At 43.0% G+C, this 15,095-nt stretch overlaps 1 protein-coding gene and 1 long non-coding RNA gene across 5 annotated transcripts in view; one reads left to right on the forward strand and one right to left on the reverse strand.

Moving 5' to 3' along the window:
• The window catches only part of SDK1 (sidekick cell adhesion molecule 1), a 417,651-nt gene that overhangs the window by 25,494 nt on the left and 377,062 nt on the right, over positions 1-15,095 (reverse strand). For all 4 annotated transcript variants that reach the window (XM_074886027.1, XM_074886028.1, XM_074886029.1 and 1 more), the window contains 5 exons: positions 8,071-8,186; positions 6,471-6,657; positions 5,512-5,649; positions 2,245-2,406; positions 923-1,048 (listed from right to left, as the gene is read on the reverse strand). In XM_074886027.1, coding sequence (XP_074742128.1) covers positions 923-1,048; positions 2,245-2,406; positions 5,512-5,649; positions 6,471-6,657; positions 8,071-8,186 — 729 coding nt within the window. The remainder of the gene's footprint in view (positions 1-922; positions 1,049-2,244; positions 2,407-5,511; positions 5,650-6,470; positions 6,658-8,070; positions 8,187-15,095) is intronic.
• LOC141950765 (uncharacterized) lies at positions 2,365-10,723 on the forward strand. The gene is made up of 2 exons (XR_012631153.1): positions 2,365-2,489; positions 10,057-10,723. It is a non-coding gene; the product is annotated as an uncharacterized LOC141950765 (long non-coding RNA).

Below are 15,095 nucleotides of genomic sequence, written 5' to 3' on the forward strand. Positions count from 1 at the left end.
ACTTCAGCAAAGCTTTTGACATCGTGACATTCAAACACGGCCTATGTGAAACAAGTATCTGGTAGATGCATCACTGGCTAGAAAACTGTACTTGGTGAATGGTTATCAACATTTGCTGTCAGAGCGGAGGGAAATTATCAAGTGAGATTACACAGGGGTCTGGCAGCATTCACTGTTTTTTCTTAATGACTTGGTTACCAGAAAGTGTGTGCTTATTGAATTTGTCAGGGGTAACCAAGCTGGGAGAGGCTGTGGACAGGCTGGAGCATACGCCTACTTTTAAAATTACCTTGTCTAACTTGGGAAATATTCTGGAAAAAGCAGAGAGCAGCTTCAGTAAAATGAAAATCCCAGAAGCAAAGGAGCTCTGAGAAAGCACCAAGAAAAACTGTGGTGGTGAGGGGATTCCTTTTCCCCCTCTAATGCCCTCCCCCTGCAGAATAAATGCAGAAAGTGATGTGTATGTGGTACTAAAGTCCTGGGCCCCCTATTATTAACAGTAAAACAATAATTAGCTGCTGTGTTCTGCTGCAGAAGAGGACAGATTTCTATCTGTGGTCCTCAAACTACAGCTTGCAAGTACTTATTAGTCCTTGTGCACGAAAGACGCTGTAAGCATTTAAGTGAGTTTTAATTATTAACTATATTAGCTCATCAGTTGGATGATTTACCAGTGATATAGCACAGTGAAAGCCAGAGCACTCAGGGTAATTTTCTGTGACTATTCCTAAACAGGAGAAAATGTGCTAAACCACATAATAAACCAGCAACAGTTTAATACTGGCTGGCGATGGCGTTCTCTCACAAAATCCCATTACCTTACTGGAACGAGAAACAACCTCTCCATTGTGGGATGGCTTTCAGCATGGACTGAAAGAAGGGAACTCATTACATCAAGCTCTTTGTGTTTCCCCCAGCTTACCTGAGGGTCGTGCCTCTATAATGTAGCCAGTTGTGGGTTTTTCTCCTGGATCTCCCTCAGTCCATTGTAGCGTCAGCCCAGAAGCAGATTTTGTCACCAGAATTTCCTGAGGGGAGCCGGGAGACCCTGAAGGATGAAACAAGGTTAACAAATGATTGTGGTATCACAGACAGACTGCAGTATTCTCCATTTCTTCTACTGGTATAGGGGAAAAAATTATCTAGAAATATTGGTCAACATATAGGCAGCTCAGTGGGCTAGTAACCTAAATTTTCCACTTATTCTCACACCAGCGGTCATGTATCAATGGCTGGGTTTTACAATTACCTGTGTTAAGAAGGAAAGAGTAAAACCACTCTCATTTTAACCATTAACATATCTGCAGCGTTTGCACATTGCCACTGCTATTTCTGACTTGAGAGGTGAAGCCAGCCTCCAAGTTTCAGGGAGAGGTTTGCAGGGACAGCTGCCTGCCCATCCACTTGGGAAGATGCCATGGCCATGCTAGAGAGGATTCCTGCTTTATACTGTCTGTGGTGGAGGGCATGAGAGTTAAACTGTGGATCCACAGTGCCGCTGTCCCAGATAATGGCTGTGGAGCTAATGAAAGCTTGCTGGCACTCAGAAGGGTGGAATTGCCAGATGTGGCTCTGATGGAGGGAGCAAATATTTCCCTGAGCTGGAAAAGAAGCCAAAATCAGAAATGCCACCACTGCATTGATGTTCTGTGATTTACTGGACAGGGTTATATCATTTGGAGGGCATTTACCTTGTTAGATTATCTGTTTATCAAAATCACTGATCAAATAAGAGAACAAACTCTTTTGGTACACACATTGAACCAAGCTGGTGTTCAGCCTGTAGCTCCTCTTGATATATCAGGAAATTTGCAGACCTCTCCCTCTGCATAAGCCAAAGTGTCAGGAGAGAATAATTGTAAATTCTTTCTGGCTTTACATCCAGGAACCTCGGCTGGTTTCAGCAGAGTTATTCCAGTTCTGACTCCACCACATAGCAGTACAGTCAGAATTATGCACTGTGCTCTAAGGCTGCAGCTGTGAAATCCCTGGCTAGCCCGTTTGAGTTATGATTTATTAACACTGTTTTGTTTATTCACATCAGACTTCTAGATTTCAGGAAAAAAGGAAACATGTTTTTCATGAGCAGTTGTGAAACGCACTGAATCATGTCCTGAGCTCCTGTGACTCAACTTCTCCTTGGCTAGGAAATTCATGTGAAGCCCTGAGTGCACTATTTCCCGCTGTTGGATCATGTTTGTATAACTGATTTGGCTTGCGACATGCTTTTATGGTTCCACTTACCTTCTGCTGGCCCAGCTGTGACATTGGCTTGCAGTTCAGGTCCATAGGCGATGGTTCGGGCTTGCACTCTGAATAAATAGGTCATGCCCTTCGTGAGATCTCGGACCTTCAACCAGCGCTGCCAGTTCCCTTTAATGTCCACGGTCACCACCTTACTCACCCCTAGAACAGACATGCAGATTAAAAAATAAGAGAAGGTTGCAATGCAAAAGAAGAAATCAAGTGGAGCTTATTACATCTAGATGGTAAGTAAAATTATCTAACAGTTTGCTAAGAAAGTATTTCTTACAATTAGCAGGAGTTTAAGTAGTGATAATAGCCAATTTTCAGCACTGATAAGTATAATTACAGTTTAAGCTTGATAAGTGGGTACTGACAAGAAAAAAACCTTACAACACAACTGGGAAATTACCAAGAGACTACACGCAACTTCACTAATTACTCTGGGAAGAAAGGAGGAGGTAAACGAAGAGGACTGCACGTTGCAGACTGCTTCCTAAGCAAGCATTTCTCCACTGCTGCTTTGCCAAGTAACCTGCAACATTGCCTGGAGGAGGAAACAAGGGCCAGGTTCTTTCATGTTGTCCTGTCATTTCCACCATTACCAAGTGAATGCAGAATGAAGGATGTGTATCTCACAGGTAACTTGTGGGTATAAATGCCACTTCAACAGGGGATGCAATCAAAGCACTATTAGCTTGGACAAGTCTGAAGTTGTGACTTGTGTTTCACTCTTCTCACTCTCTAAGAATTTTTCTCACACAGGTGAATTAAAACCAGTGCTGTTTCCTTCATCAAGGCTCATAGCTAGTTTCAGGTTTAGGTCCTCAGTGCTGCATAAAGGGCAGAGTGGTAGTGAGTGCTTTGAAAACAAAAATTCTAGTTTTCAGTTAAATTTTCTAAAAGTAAGTCAATGGAAATAATTTGATTTATAAAATATTTTACAGAACAGAAAGTTCAAATTTACAGAGCCCTTTTGGCATTTTTCTGGTTCTGTAGATGTACATAACACATTTTAAACCAAGAAGATAGGAAGTGGGAGAATGTTCTTCCCACTAGAGAAGGCTGCTTGATAGTTTATCTTTCCAGAAAAATGCAGAAGGAAGATGTTTTTCAATCCAGATGCTTATTTTATGCAAATCAAGATGATGCTTTCAGTTTTTATCAGTTAAATAAAGAATAATGTCCACGCAATTTCTGTTCAAAGTTTTCTCCCAGATACAATTTATAACTGCAGGAATCTTTCCTTGGTTAACGAGGAAGCAGTAAAAGGGCTCCCTCCTTCCCTAGGTGTACTATTTCATTTCTCTGAGACAAATCAGGAAGCATTTGTCATTTTGAAGTTATGTTCCAAAAGAAAGGAACTGTTAAAAAAGGCTCCAGGGCAATTTTGTTGTCTATTACTGTGTAAAACATAACATGGTAAAGCTTAAACAATAAAAGGTCAAAGAGGGAGAAGGCTGTGCTAAAGAACAGATCACAGTTAGAAAGTTTTGCAAAATGTGCAGGTTTTAAGTGGTGGCTTGTGAGTGGGAAGGCAGGAGGTGTCACAACGGTGAGGATGCTCAGCCAAAAATCATGGATGGGTGCAAAGTCAAAAGATGCAGGAAAAAAGCTCCAGGGGTCTGGTCCATCCATGTTGTTGCACTGTAGTGCTGGCACGGAGGAACGTGAGACCTGGGGCTGGAAGGACCCTCCGGGATCGTGGGGTCTGGCAGCTGCTGGCCCCACAAGCCTCGCTACCTGCTTTCAGCACCATTACGTGCTCCATCTTCAAATAAGTTTGGCTTGCCTTGCTCTCTAAATAAAGGAGCATGGCTTTTCTATCAGAGGAAAATGATGGCATCGAGGGAGGGATTACTTACCACGGTGGGAGAATAAATACGTTTGGTGAAAGAAAAATGTTGGCACGAGAGCAAATGGGTGGAAACTGGGAAATAAATTTTGGCAAAATTTAGAATCTGAGGAAAAGCCCTCCATAACCTCCCTGCTCGCATCAGAAATCTTCTGCTGGGGAAGGAGAGACAAACTGGAGTCAGAGATAGCACAGGCAGATGTGGGGGAGAGAAGAAAAGAAAACAAAGAATCTGAGGATGTTAAGTCAAATGCATACAGAGAAAACATGATCTGACACGTCCATATTTTCAGGGGAAAAAATGTATTCTTAAACACTATGTAGGAATGAATAAAAGGCAGGAAATGCCCAAACAGCCTGAACATCCTGCATACCCTGTGCACATTTCTTGGTCAGAATTAGAAATGCTTTCTGCATTAGTTGTTTGTGCTCAAACCTGCCAGCCGTAAAGGCTGAAAGTGCTTTTATTCTCGTGTTTTCATTCCTGAATATAACTTCCTCAGTGCATGAGACATGGATATTCAGACAATATAGATCTTTATTCCTTACAGAAGAAGCAAATACGAGTGATTGATATCCTTATTTCTTTGAAAAAGAGTTTAAAATGGATTGGCAATGGCTGAAATTACTCTCCCTGCTGTCACACTACCAAAGTTGGACATCCTATTGAACTATTGGCGATCTACCAGGAATATGAAAATATTAATAAGACCATCCACAAACTGTAATCTTTTCTAATTCACCTTTGGAATGAATTTACATTTGTTTTCAGAGAAATTGCCAAATCCTTCTCCGTTGCTGTTCTGGCAAATTAATGAAACATTTGTGGCCACCACATTGTTGTGGTCCAGCTTAAATCTGGTGCTGGGTTAAAAATGCTACTTGAAAACTCCATGTAAACAGACACAACTAAATCTCTATTTCAGTTATTCTCCCCTGTCAAAAGCAGCAGCGGTACCAGTGATGACTAGCACATTTGATGCCCAGGCAATCTTTGCGATAACAGAAGTGACACATGATGTGATAAGCAACACAAATGTGTCTGACGACTATTCTGGGATGGAGCCTACTCAGCAATTTCAAAGCGCAACGCGGGGAGACAATCAGGCACTCTCAGGCTGAGTTTCCTCTTTGTCCATACCAGGTAACGATGGCCATAAAATGACTTTTCAAATCACACAGAATATAGTTTGTGCAAGAAAATGAGAGAGAACAGACAAAAGCTATGTTCCACAATATTATAGTTTGCTGAACAGTTTTGGCAAAAGTGGAATTGTTTTACTTACCCTCTGCCACCTGGCTTCTCTTGGAAAACAGCAGAGAACAAGTAGGAAATTGGGCAGAGATAAAAGATACTACAGTACTTTTCTGTCATTTCCCCATGAATATGTATGATCGGAGGTCTTTCTTACCCTGGACGGGAGCCAAAGGCTCATAGACTACTCGATAACCCTGCAGGACTCCATTTGCTGCTGTCGGCTCGCCCCAAGACACATTGAGTGTAGTGCAAGTGATTTCAGAGAACGCCAAGAAGCTGGGAGCACTGGGTGCTGAAAGGATTACAAAGAGATTGAATTGCAGTAGCAGTAGTCAATCTGATATACATATATATTATAAAACATTGGTTTATTTTCCCAGCCTAAATCTAAAGGTAACAAGCTGAGAATGGGATCTGTCAATTGTATCCCAATGTCCTGTAATCAGTCAGAAAACGCAATCTGTCTGAAAAAAAGCAGCCTCTCAGCTGCAAAGCTGAACCTCAAAAGCAAGCAGGGAGATAGGACAGAAGGGAAAGACCCTCAGAAGGGTGCTGCGTGAGCATACAGCCCGAGTGCACACCTTCTCTTCACAGCCAGCACCAAGGCATTGCCTTCACCCTGTGCTGGAGCGCTCCCACCACGGACACGTCCAGCACAGAGACAGCTCAGTCTGCCTGCATGGCTGCTGATCCAGCTTTTTTTTTTTTTTTTTTTTTTTTTTAAAAAAAAAGAGAAATTATAAAAAGCACAATAATTCTCTCACAGGACTGTTTGGGCAATTTTCACGCACTGGAGATGAGTTCCTTTAGGTTTTCAGATGTCATAGCAGAGGCCACAAACAGACCCACAGACAGTTTCTTTCTGGACCTTGTGAAGGGACTGGTCCTTCTGCCAGTCCATTCTTATTTCCGCTGTATCACTCCCTTTCCCACATGGTCCACTTACTTGATCCCTTTTTTCCCCTCCAAGACCATTACAATGTAATGACCCATCCAAAACCTAAATCTAAACACCAGTGCCCTCCTGCATCCACCCATTTCCTTTAGCCACTGCCCAGTTACACGCTGGTCACTGCCAAGCCTGTGCTTTGAGACAAGACAACAATCCCGTACCCGCCTGGTGTGTCCTGCCCTGTGACGGGCTGCTCCTGGGGCCGTCCCCAGCTGCGTTGAAAGCAGAGATGCAGACCATGTACTGCGTGTGGCTGGTCAGATTTTTGAGCCGGACTGTTGTCTCTGGGAGGAAAAGGACCTTCACTTTCTCCGTGTCATTTTGGATGTCGCTCTCCCAGTAATAAATCTGTTGGGACAGTGAGATGTTTTACTGTATCCTACACCTTGAAAATATCTGGGCAATCCAGCTATGAAAGATCAGGAAGATGGTGCAGTCTTGCTCTGTACTCCTCCATTAAATGGCATACTAACGCTTTTCACCACATACTCAATCTTTTCTCTTCCTTTGGCAAATTCCCCTGAGTCCGGTGACCAAGTAGCTGAGTACATCACTCAAAAATAGAGCACAGGCTGAAGAATATGGCCTAATGACAGCAGATATGAGCTGCCAGAGTTCAGCAACGAGAGGTCAGTTTTTAAATTCTCCCTGAACTGCTAGCTGCCTGTCAGCACTGGCATCCTGATATGATGGTCCATAATTCGTCTCTGTATGCACACAATGGTTTCACAGACAGACAAGCAAATGTCTTCCTGAAGAGGGTAATAAAGACTTTCCCTAAAGTTCCTTGAGATACATTTCCCCATTCTTCCCTTACATAATTTTTAATCCTGATGCCATAAAATTAGGCTTTGGAGAAGTCATTTCCAAGAGGAAAAGTGGTGCCAGCCCTACTTATTGGACAGGCCTGGCAGCAAGAGCATTACAACAGGCCAAAGCAAGCCAGAAAGTTGAGAGAATGAGCCAAGGCAAGACTCCACCTTGGCTCTGCAAGCCAAGCTGTTAGAGCCATCTATATACGTACAAAAGGAAAAGAACATGAATTGATATATAAGGATGCTTGTAACTGCCAAGAAGGGATGCCAGATTATTCACATTGGCTTGGCTTTTCTTCGCTTATGGACCTAAATTCATGGACAGAGGCAGAGCCAGACACTGAACCCAAGCCAAGCCCCAGTGTTTGTAGACTTGCCCATTTCCACTCTCTAAGGGTCCATTCTCATGCTGGAGAAGCTAAACAACATGCCTCCGCAACGTGCTCATCTCCCGTGAACCAAACACAATTAATACTCTGATTTAATTTTGTTAAAGTTAAGGAAATGAAATAATTCTTCTGAAATCTGACCTGGCTCAGGCTTCTAGCTTGGAAAAAGTTCTGCTTTTCCTAATGGCTTGTAACATTTGATAGATAGAAAGCTCAGTTAATTTTCTTCAATACATATCTTGCCCCTAGCTCTTGTGTGTCTGTTGCTTTTTGGAGCAGATATGTTGCCTGCATAAGTGGAGCTACCTCCTTATCTGCATACCCTGCTTCCCCATGCTCTCCTTCTCCACAAATAGCAACACACTTTTCCTTTTCTTCCCCCGCAATCTCATTCTCTTTCTTTTGGTTTAGGGACTTAGTGTCATTTCTGTACTGCAGTCTGAATGCTGTTTTAATTTGCCTTATGCAGTGAGGGCAACTGTAGTTCGTAGAGCTATCTCACAAGTAATGGCAATGCCAAGCAAGATAAATGAAATCAGTAGGAACAGGAGGATTGCCTTGTAGCCTTGGATGTTCCCATTTTGGCTGTCGGCAGGAGGGGGGTCCCAGGTGAGCTCCAGCTGGCTTGCAGAAAGGGAGTTTACTTGGATGTTCTGTGGGGCCAGCGCTGGTGCTAGAGAGAAAGGAGGACAGAAGAATTAATAGTGACAAGCAGAACTAGTTCATATCCAGGTTGCAGTTTTCCATTTGCAGAAGGACCCAAGACAGACTGTTCACACCACAAGTCAGCTAACAGAGTCAGCCCTGGAGGTATCCATAGCACCGGGAAATCTCAGCACCCAGGACTGAGGAGCAGCCGAGCCTCTGGACGTGGTTACGTCCTGTCCCACACAGACTGGGGTAGACATTGAACCAACTCAATCCTGCTAGCAGCTTTGGAAAAGAAAGGAGAATTTTGTCTTCATTCTACAGTAACGTTTGGGGCTTGCCTTTGGCAGTGACACTGTGCTCCTGACCGACAGCTCCTGACAGTAACTGGGAGCAAGGCAGCCCCTTGCTGCCATCAGCCTGGCCTCCCACTCAGCAGCGGGTCTTTATAACAGCCTGTCTTCAAGGCTCCAGGACTTAGGGCCAAAATACTGTCTAAAATTACCTCCAAACCCAGTCAGACACTAATCAATTCAACTAATATTTTATGTATGACAAAATCACTTTTAGTTTGCTACTTGTTAGCTCTGTTTTGATTATACCTTCACATATACATGCTGGCTGTCTTTGGCTCCTGATGGCATTTCTTCTTTGCATTGTGCTTTGCTAGAAAACTAATCTTTGAGTGCACCTGGGTCACACCATCCTTCCCTTTGTCAGGATCCACCTTGGTGCAGGTGGATTTTCTTCCCCAGTGGCTAGCAGGAATGGTCTGTTTTCCCGACCTGCTGTCTCTGCCTCCGGCAGGTCTTAACAAAACAGCACATGTTCTGTTTACAGAAGAGGTGCCGAAGCGTGTCCAGTTCAAACTCCAGAAGCAGGAAGAAAAAAGCAGGGCAAAGGGTACACTTCTCCGTTCACCATGTTCACGGTGACATAGCCTTCACCCAGACCACCTGAGAAAGCTGCCTCTTTTCTCTCTGCCCCTTTATGGGCCATAAATAGAAGTGATAAAACATTCACTACTCAAGTCAGATAGCCCTGGTTATCTGTTCCTCTGGGGACTTCTTTCTTCAGAGAGAATGACCTTCATAAGTCACACTTTTCTACCAATAGTCCCTCCCCCCAGAGTTATAAAATAAAATAGTAATTAACACCCACTCAGCCTGACACCAACTATTTATTTTGTTCTAACTGTGTGGTTTCCATATTATCACTGCCCACCCTGCCGTTAATGGAAATGTTAATAACCAGCGCCAGGTTGTTGTGACAGATGCTTGGGCTCATTATCAGAAATTCTTATTTACCGCTCCATTAAACGACAGAATCACACAAAAAAACAATTCAATCAAAACTAACTGGAGGAATTTTAACAGCCACATTAATAATCCAAAACATAAATAAAGTTAATGTCTTTTGCATGTTTGCCATCGGCAACTCTATTACAAAATTATTGCTGTACAATTAAAACGTGAAAGGCAAAATTGAAAATAGCCTTTATCCCAGTGCTCAGTTAAAACTATTTGTTTATCATATTTTTTGCTTCCTTTTTGGCTGGATGTAGCGAATGCAAGAGGTGACAGTGACCATCAGTAAAATACAGCTTGTTCACAGGGGTGCCCTCGTCTCGCCGCTGCCCTGTCTCCTGCACTTTGCGGAGGAGTGAAGGGAGCAGCTAAACTGGCTGGCTGTGTTCAGGTACTGTTCTGCTAAGGACCAAGAATCTCAAAATTTTGAGACTTTCACATCACACATTAGAGAGGCCAAACTGATCACACAGTACAAACCTGAAAATACATCTTGGAGATTTGCAGATGATGACATGCTCAGGGAAACAGGAATACGTACAATCACAGAAGAAAATGGATCACTTTAACAATGTATTTTGTTTCTAGGTAGTGACACTACTGTCTGTCCTGAGTTGACAGCTTCAAAGTGCTCTCAATACCCAGGTCTGAAGCAGCATCTTCAATAGCTTTTTTCTTTGGATCCCGTGTGCCAGCCTGCAGCAATTGCCGCTTCCGAGATGCGACCATTAGAAGAGCCAGAGTGCGCAGCCTGCCGCCAGAAAAACACCGCTTTTCCTCAAACCCTTTTTGGACCACGTCTAAGAACCACAATGGTTAAAAACTGCCAACGATCATTCTCCACTGACACTCCCGCTGCTGGAGCTGCACTTTTGCTGGCACAGCGGTGGAAAATTTCATGGGAGGAAAAAAAAAAAATGATTATGTGGAAAAAGACATTTCACTACCCCAGAGCCTCGACGAGATGCAAATTGTTTGGTTTTGTGCCCTGTGAGTCTGTCTCTCTGTTCAACTTTCAAAGGCTGATGTGTCCCTCCTCTTCTAAGCACAGATTTCTTGTTGACAGCAAGGGACAGGAGAAAAGTGCTGCTGATGCTTGATGTGGCTCTGTGCAGACAGCACGTTACATTAAGGGTGAAATGAAACACTTCAAAAAGAAGGAAACACATCCCTAAAGACTCTACCTGTTTGAAACCCCAAACCATTCACTGAATGTATGGACAGCCTGTGCCAATAAAAGCAAGTGTATTTTAAAGGTGAATTCAAAAGCCTTTTACCTTCTAGGAATGCAGTTCAAGATTACTGAGCTCTGAATTTTTTCATGGCTGTTGAAATCACAAATACATAAAAGGCAAGGTTAAAGCTGCATACCTCACACTGCTTTAGGTGTTAGTGACATTATCAACTAGAGCAGGAATGACACAGACCCCCGAGGGTCCAAACTGGCTCTTGGCAGGTAGAAAGCATTTCACGTTCCCTGAAAAAAATGTATGTATTCATGAAGTCTAATTCTGTGTCTAATCCTGCCTTGAAATCTTATGCAGGTATTTGTAAACATTTCTCTTCTTATCTGATTTCAATTCACATTTGAGATTGTCTCCTTGAAACTCTCAGCCAAAACGTAAGAAGAAAGGCTGAGCATGTTGTATAGTAATTAGTAAAAAAACCCATCATCATCTATGGACTGGGATGATGTTGGCAGGATCACGTAAAGGCAACAAATCTATCTGGAAATTCAAGAGAAAGTCAAAATGAGCCCATGAATAAAGTTACACATCTAAATCCACATTTAAACATATCAGTGCCCTCATTTTCCAGTCATACTGAACAGTCTCTGCTCACACTGCAGTCAATTTGAGCTTGCAAATGCTTATAACCTTTAAAGAGAAGGTGCTTAAAATCCCCAGTGGCCTGCCCGCACCGGAGCTCCGTGCTTTGCAGAGGGTTCACGTTAGTTTTTCTCACTGCTTGCTTGGGATATTTGCTCTCTGGGCTGTGTGGCACTGAGAGCTTTTCATCAATATGAAACTATTATTCCTTTTCTTAGTGACAGTTGCCACGATGCTCTGTAGAACACGTAGGCTACAAATCCTTGTGATTCATTGGGTAAACTTAATAACTGTTTTTATGAAGCATTCCTTGCTGCTCTTACATCTGCTCCAATTTCTGGGTAGCAAAGGATTTCTCCTCTACTGACTTTCTAATTGTTTCTCTAATGCCAGTATTATGTCAGGAAATTCACAGACAAGCCTGGGAAAAGATTCCCCAGTACTCATGCCATTTAAATAAACATGCAGGCAAAAAATGAGGAGAAAAATGCAGTGAAAGAGACTGAAGGTTTTCTGTGCATCAGCTTGATCCCACAGTTCCAAACAATCCCAAGCAAATTTCTGTTTTGTAAAGACCTCTGATCCTTTTCTATCTAGCAAGCATTTTCCCCTCAGTTCATCAAAGCATGCTTTTGTGAACATGCCTGCTTTTATTCCCTAGTAATCAATATATTTGCATTTTGGTGTTAGCACCTAGAGGCCAGAATCTCATTGCACAATGTGTTGCATAAACACAGAACAAAGAGACAGCTCCAGGCCCAAAAAGCCTCTAATCTGTATGTCTACACATTATAATGGAGGGGTGGTGGCAGCATGTTCTGACGTATCAGCCATAATCTTATCTACCTAGTGAGCAACAACAAGAGAGAAGACACAGCAATATTCAATGTAGCATGTGCTGACAATTAAAGCGTGCACAGGCAGCACCTCCAAAGTTTACACACTGGTTCCTGGCACACAGAGTCATGGAAAATAGAGCTGGAAAGGATTTGGAGAGGGCTCAGACAAGCCATCCTCCTGCGTCACACCGGGATAAACTCAGCTGGTCAGCTGTTTGTGTAATCTTGATCACTGACCTCTTTCCAGATTCCCCTGTCCTCCCCACACAAACTCTGCCAGCATATCCCTATTTTAATAACTCTTAAAATAACTCTCAGGTTTGGGTTGGGTGTTTGGTTTTTTTTTTTTTGTTTGTTTGTTTTTTTTTTTTTTTTAAATGTCTAGCCTAAACCATCCTCACCGTATTGAAGTTCTGTTCCTACAGTGTCATGGAGAACAGATTGTTTCTTCTCCCCTTGCAGACACTGCCCTCAAGTTATGGCATAGATAAGCAACAGTTAAGTGGATTATAAAAGCCAAACACAACAAAACAAACAGAAGGTCACAAGATAAAACAGCGAGACTGATCTGCAGAAAGGGCAAAGTGAAACACAAGGGATTTCTTGTGGTATGGGCTTAGAGAAGGAATGCAAGGATGGTACCTCCCAAAAAAGAACAAAAAGGTGTATCTGCAGATGTTTGGAGCCACTCCTTCCACCAAGGAAAAACAGCATGAGAGAAAAATGTTCAGCATTTATTGGCCATTTTCTTACAATGTCTGCAAAAGAGAGGTGGGAGTGAGAAACACTTCCCCTGTGCAGCGGTACCTCTGTGTCATCAGGAATGCTGTGTGAGCGATGCTGATTAGTTCAATAACAATTAGTTAATTGTGCTTCAAAAACAGCTACTGCGAAGCTGCTTTCCGCTGTGACAAAGCGGCACAAGCTATATTTAGAATGTAAAAGATGTTTCCCACCAATTTCTGGCTGTTTTAAGCTAGGATACATTTTGTGATGGAGGTATGCACTTTTTCCAAGGACTGCACTTTCTGGGGTTACCCAGATATATTTCAGATGCAATAAGACAGGCAAGAACCACACACAAAGGATGTGGGTTTTAACCCCTCCAACACAACTCCATTTGTTAATACTGGACCTGAGTGCTCCTACCCTCTTATCTAGGCATGACAATTTGGCACCAAACCCTAGTGCTCTGCCAGTTACTAACTTTGTCAGGCTTGTGTCACCCTGCGACTTGAAATGAGTCTCAGGAAAGGAGCAATCTGGTCTCCCTCATCTTTGAGAAGCCCAACCACCTACTGAGTGAGGAAGGAGGTTAAAGCAGCTGGAAAAAAACAGGCTTTAGTAGGAAACAGCCCTTTTTTGGGGACGGTGATGTATGTGATATATGTGATGATATATTGATTTACATGGTTGCATAGATCAGTGTAAGAGAAACTGAAGCATTTCCTAGTGTACAAGAGACCAATAGAAGTCAATACAAGAAGAACCTGAACAACATCTTCTAACCCTCATGAACACTGATGATGAGGAAGCACAACCTAACCAATGCAAAAATAGAAAAATAAACAGATAAACCTACCCTGATGGAGAAGAAGGGATGGAGAGGACGAAGAGAATAGCTGTCAGGATGGGGACTTCGGGAATCTAGCCCACCCACAGTTGCTTTACTCTGTGCCATATTATCTGGGTAGGCAAACACTTGGCCCCCTCCCTGTATACTACACTTAGTACAGTAGCTATGTTTTGCCACATCAAATTTTTAAGGGTATTAAAGTCATGAAAATAAATAAAAGCAGCTGCAAATTATACACAAATGTAACATCCCCAGCTTCTTTGCTTAGCACTGGGAAGCTTCCCAATATTGGCTAGGCATGTCTTCAGCATCTACAGAGATATGACAGGGAGGCGGGGGTGGAGGGAGGAAAGAGGAAGAGATGACATTCACTGCACAGATTGGAAAAACATTGACATGAACAAGGATTAGAAATGGAGCATCCTTTCCATGGACCCAGACTCTAGGAGGTTATCTGCCAATGCCATTTTTTTAGAACTGAGGAGGCAATCATGTTCTGAGGAAACCTCTGTGGATATGACTTATTCATGAAGAACGTTCATAAACTAGCAAGTGACTCAAGCAGAAGTAATTCTCATCCTGTCCCTCACCATCTATTCCGGCGGTGGTGAAAACACTGTTGCTGTGATTAGTAATCATTTAAAATGGGGTTCAGATTTCCCAATGAGCCATGTGCAATCCAGGATTTTCATGGGACAGACACGATCTGAGTGATGCAGAAAAAGTTACCATGATCGCATTACAATGCCTGCAACCGAGGCGAATCTTATGGAGCAGTACTGCAAAATAGTTAGAGCCTGCAAGAAAACCTCCACACTTCTCTTTTGCTGAAGCCCACAGTTCTACTTAGCTAATACAAACCTAAAATAGGCTATCACATTGCATACTGAGATTATCCATCATGGGACTGAGAGTGCCTGGCCCAAAAGTAAAGCCCTTACAGAACTGTCGGACTGCCTCTGGAAAGAGCATACAGGTGGTTAAAACAGGAAGGGGGAAAATAATAAAATGAGCTTTTCCCTCTATTTCTTTTGTGTCAACAAGGGTATGATCACACATAGGCAGGCAGCCCATCAGTCAGCAGAGATGGACCCATGAGCAGGAACAACAAGAGTCTGACAAGCATTAGGTATGTCCAAACAAACAGACAGACATAAACTTACAAGCTAAAATCCCCTCTCACTTACATCAATGCAAATTAGGGTTAGCTCTGCTAATGCTAGCAGAGATAACCCAGCGTGAAAGTGGTGTAACAGAGCGGTGTCAGCTCTGAAGAGTGCAGGATTCACCCCCCAGGAGGTACTGAGGGCTGTTCAAGGGATGGTGAAGAACCACGGAGTGTTTGATACTCTGGCCTGATCCTCCCCCATGTGCACCAGGAGG

This window comes from Strix uralensis, chromosome 16 (genome assembly GCF_047716275.1).
Source record: "Strix uralensis isolate ZFMK-TIS-50842 chromosome 16, bStrUra1, whole genome shotgun sequence".
Classification (NCBI taxonomy): Eukaryota; Metazoa; Chordata; class Aves; order Strigiformes; family Strigidae; genus Strix; species Strix uralensis.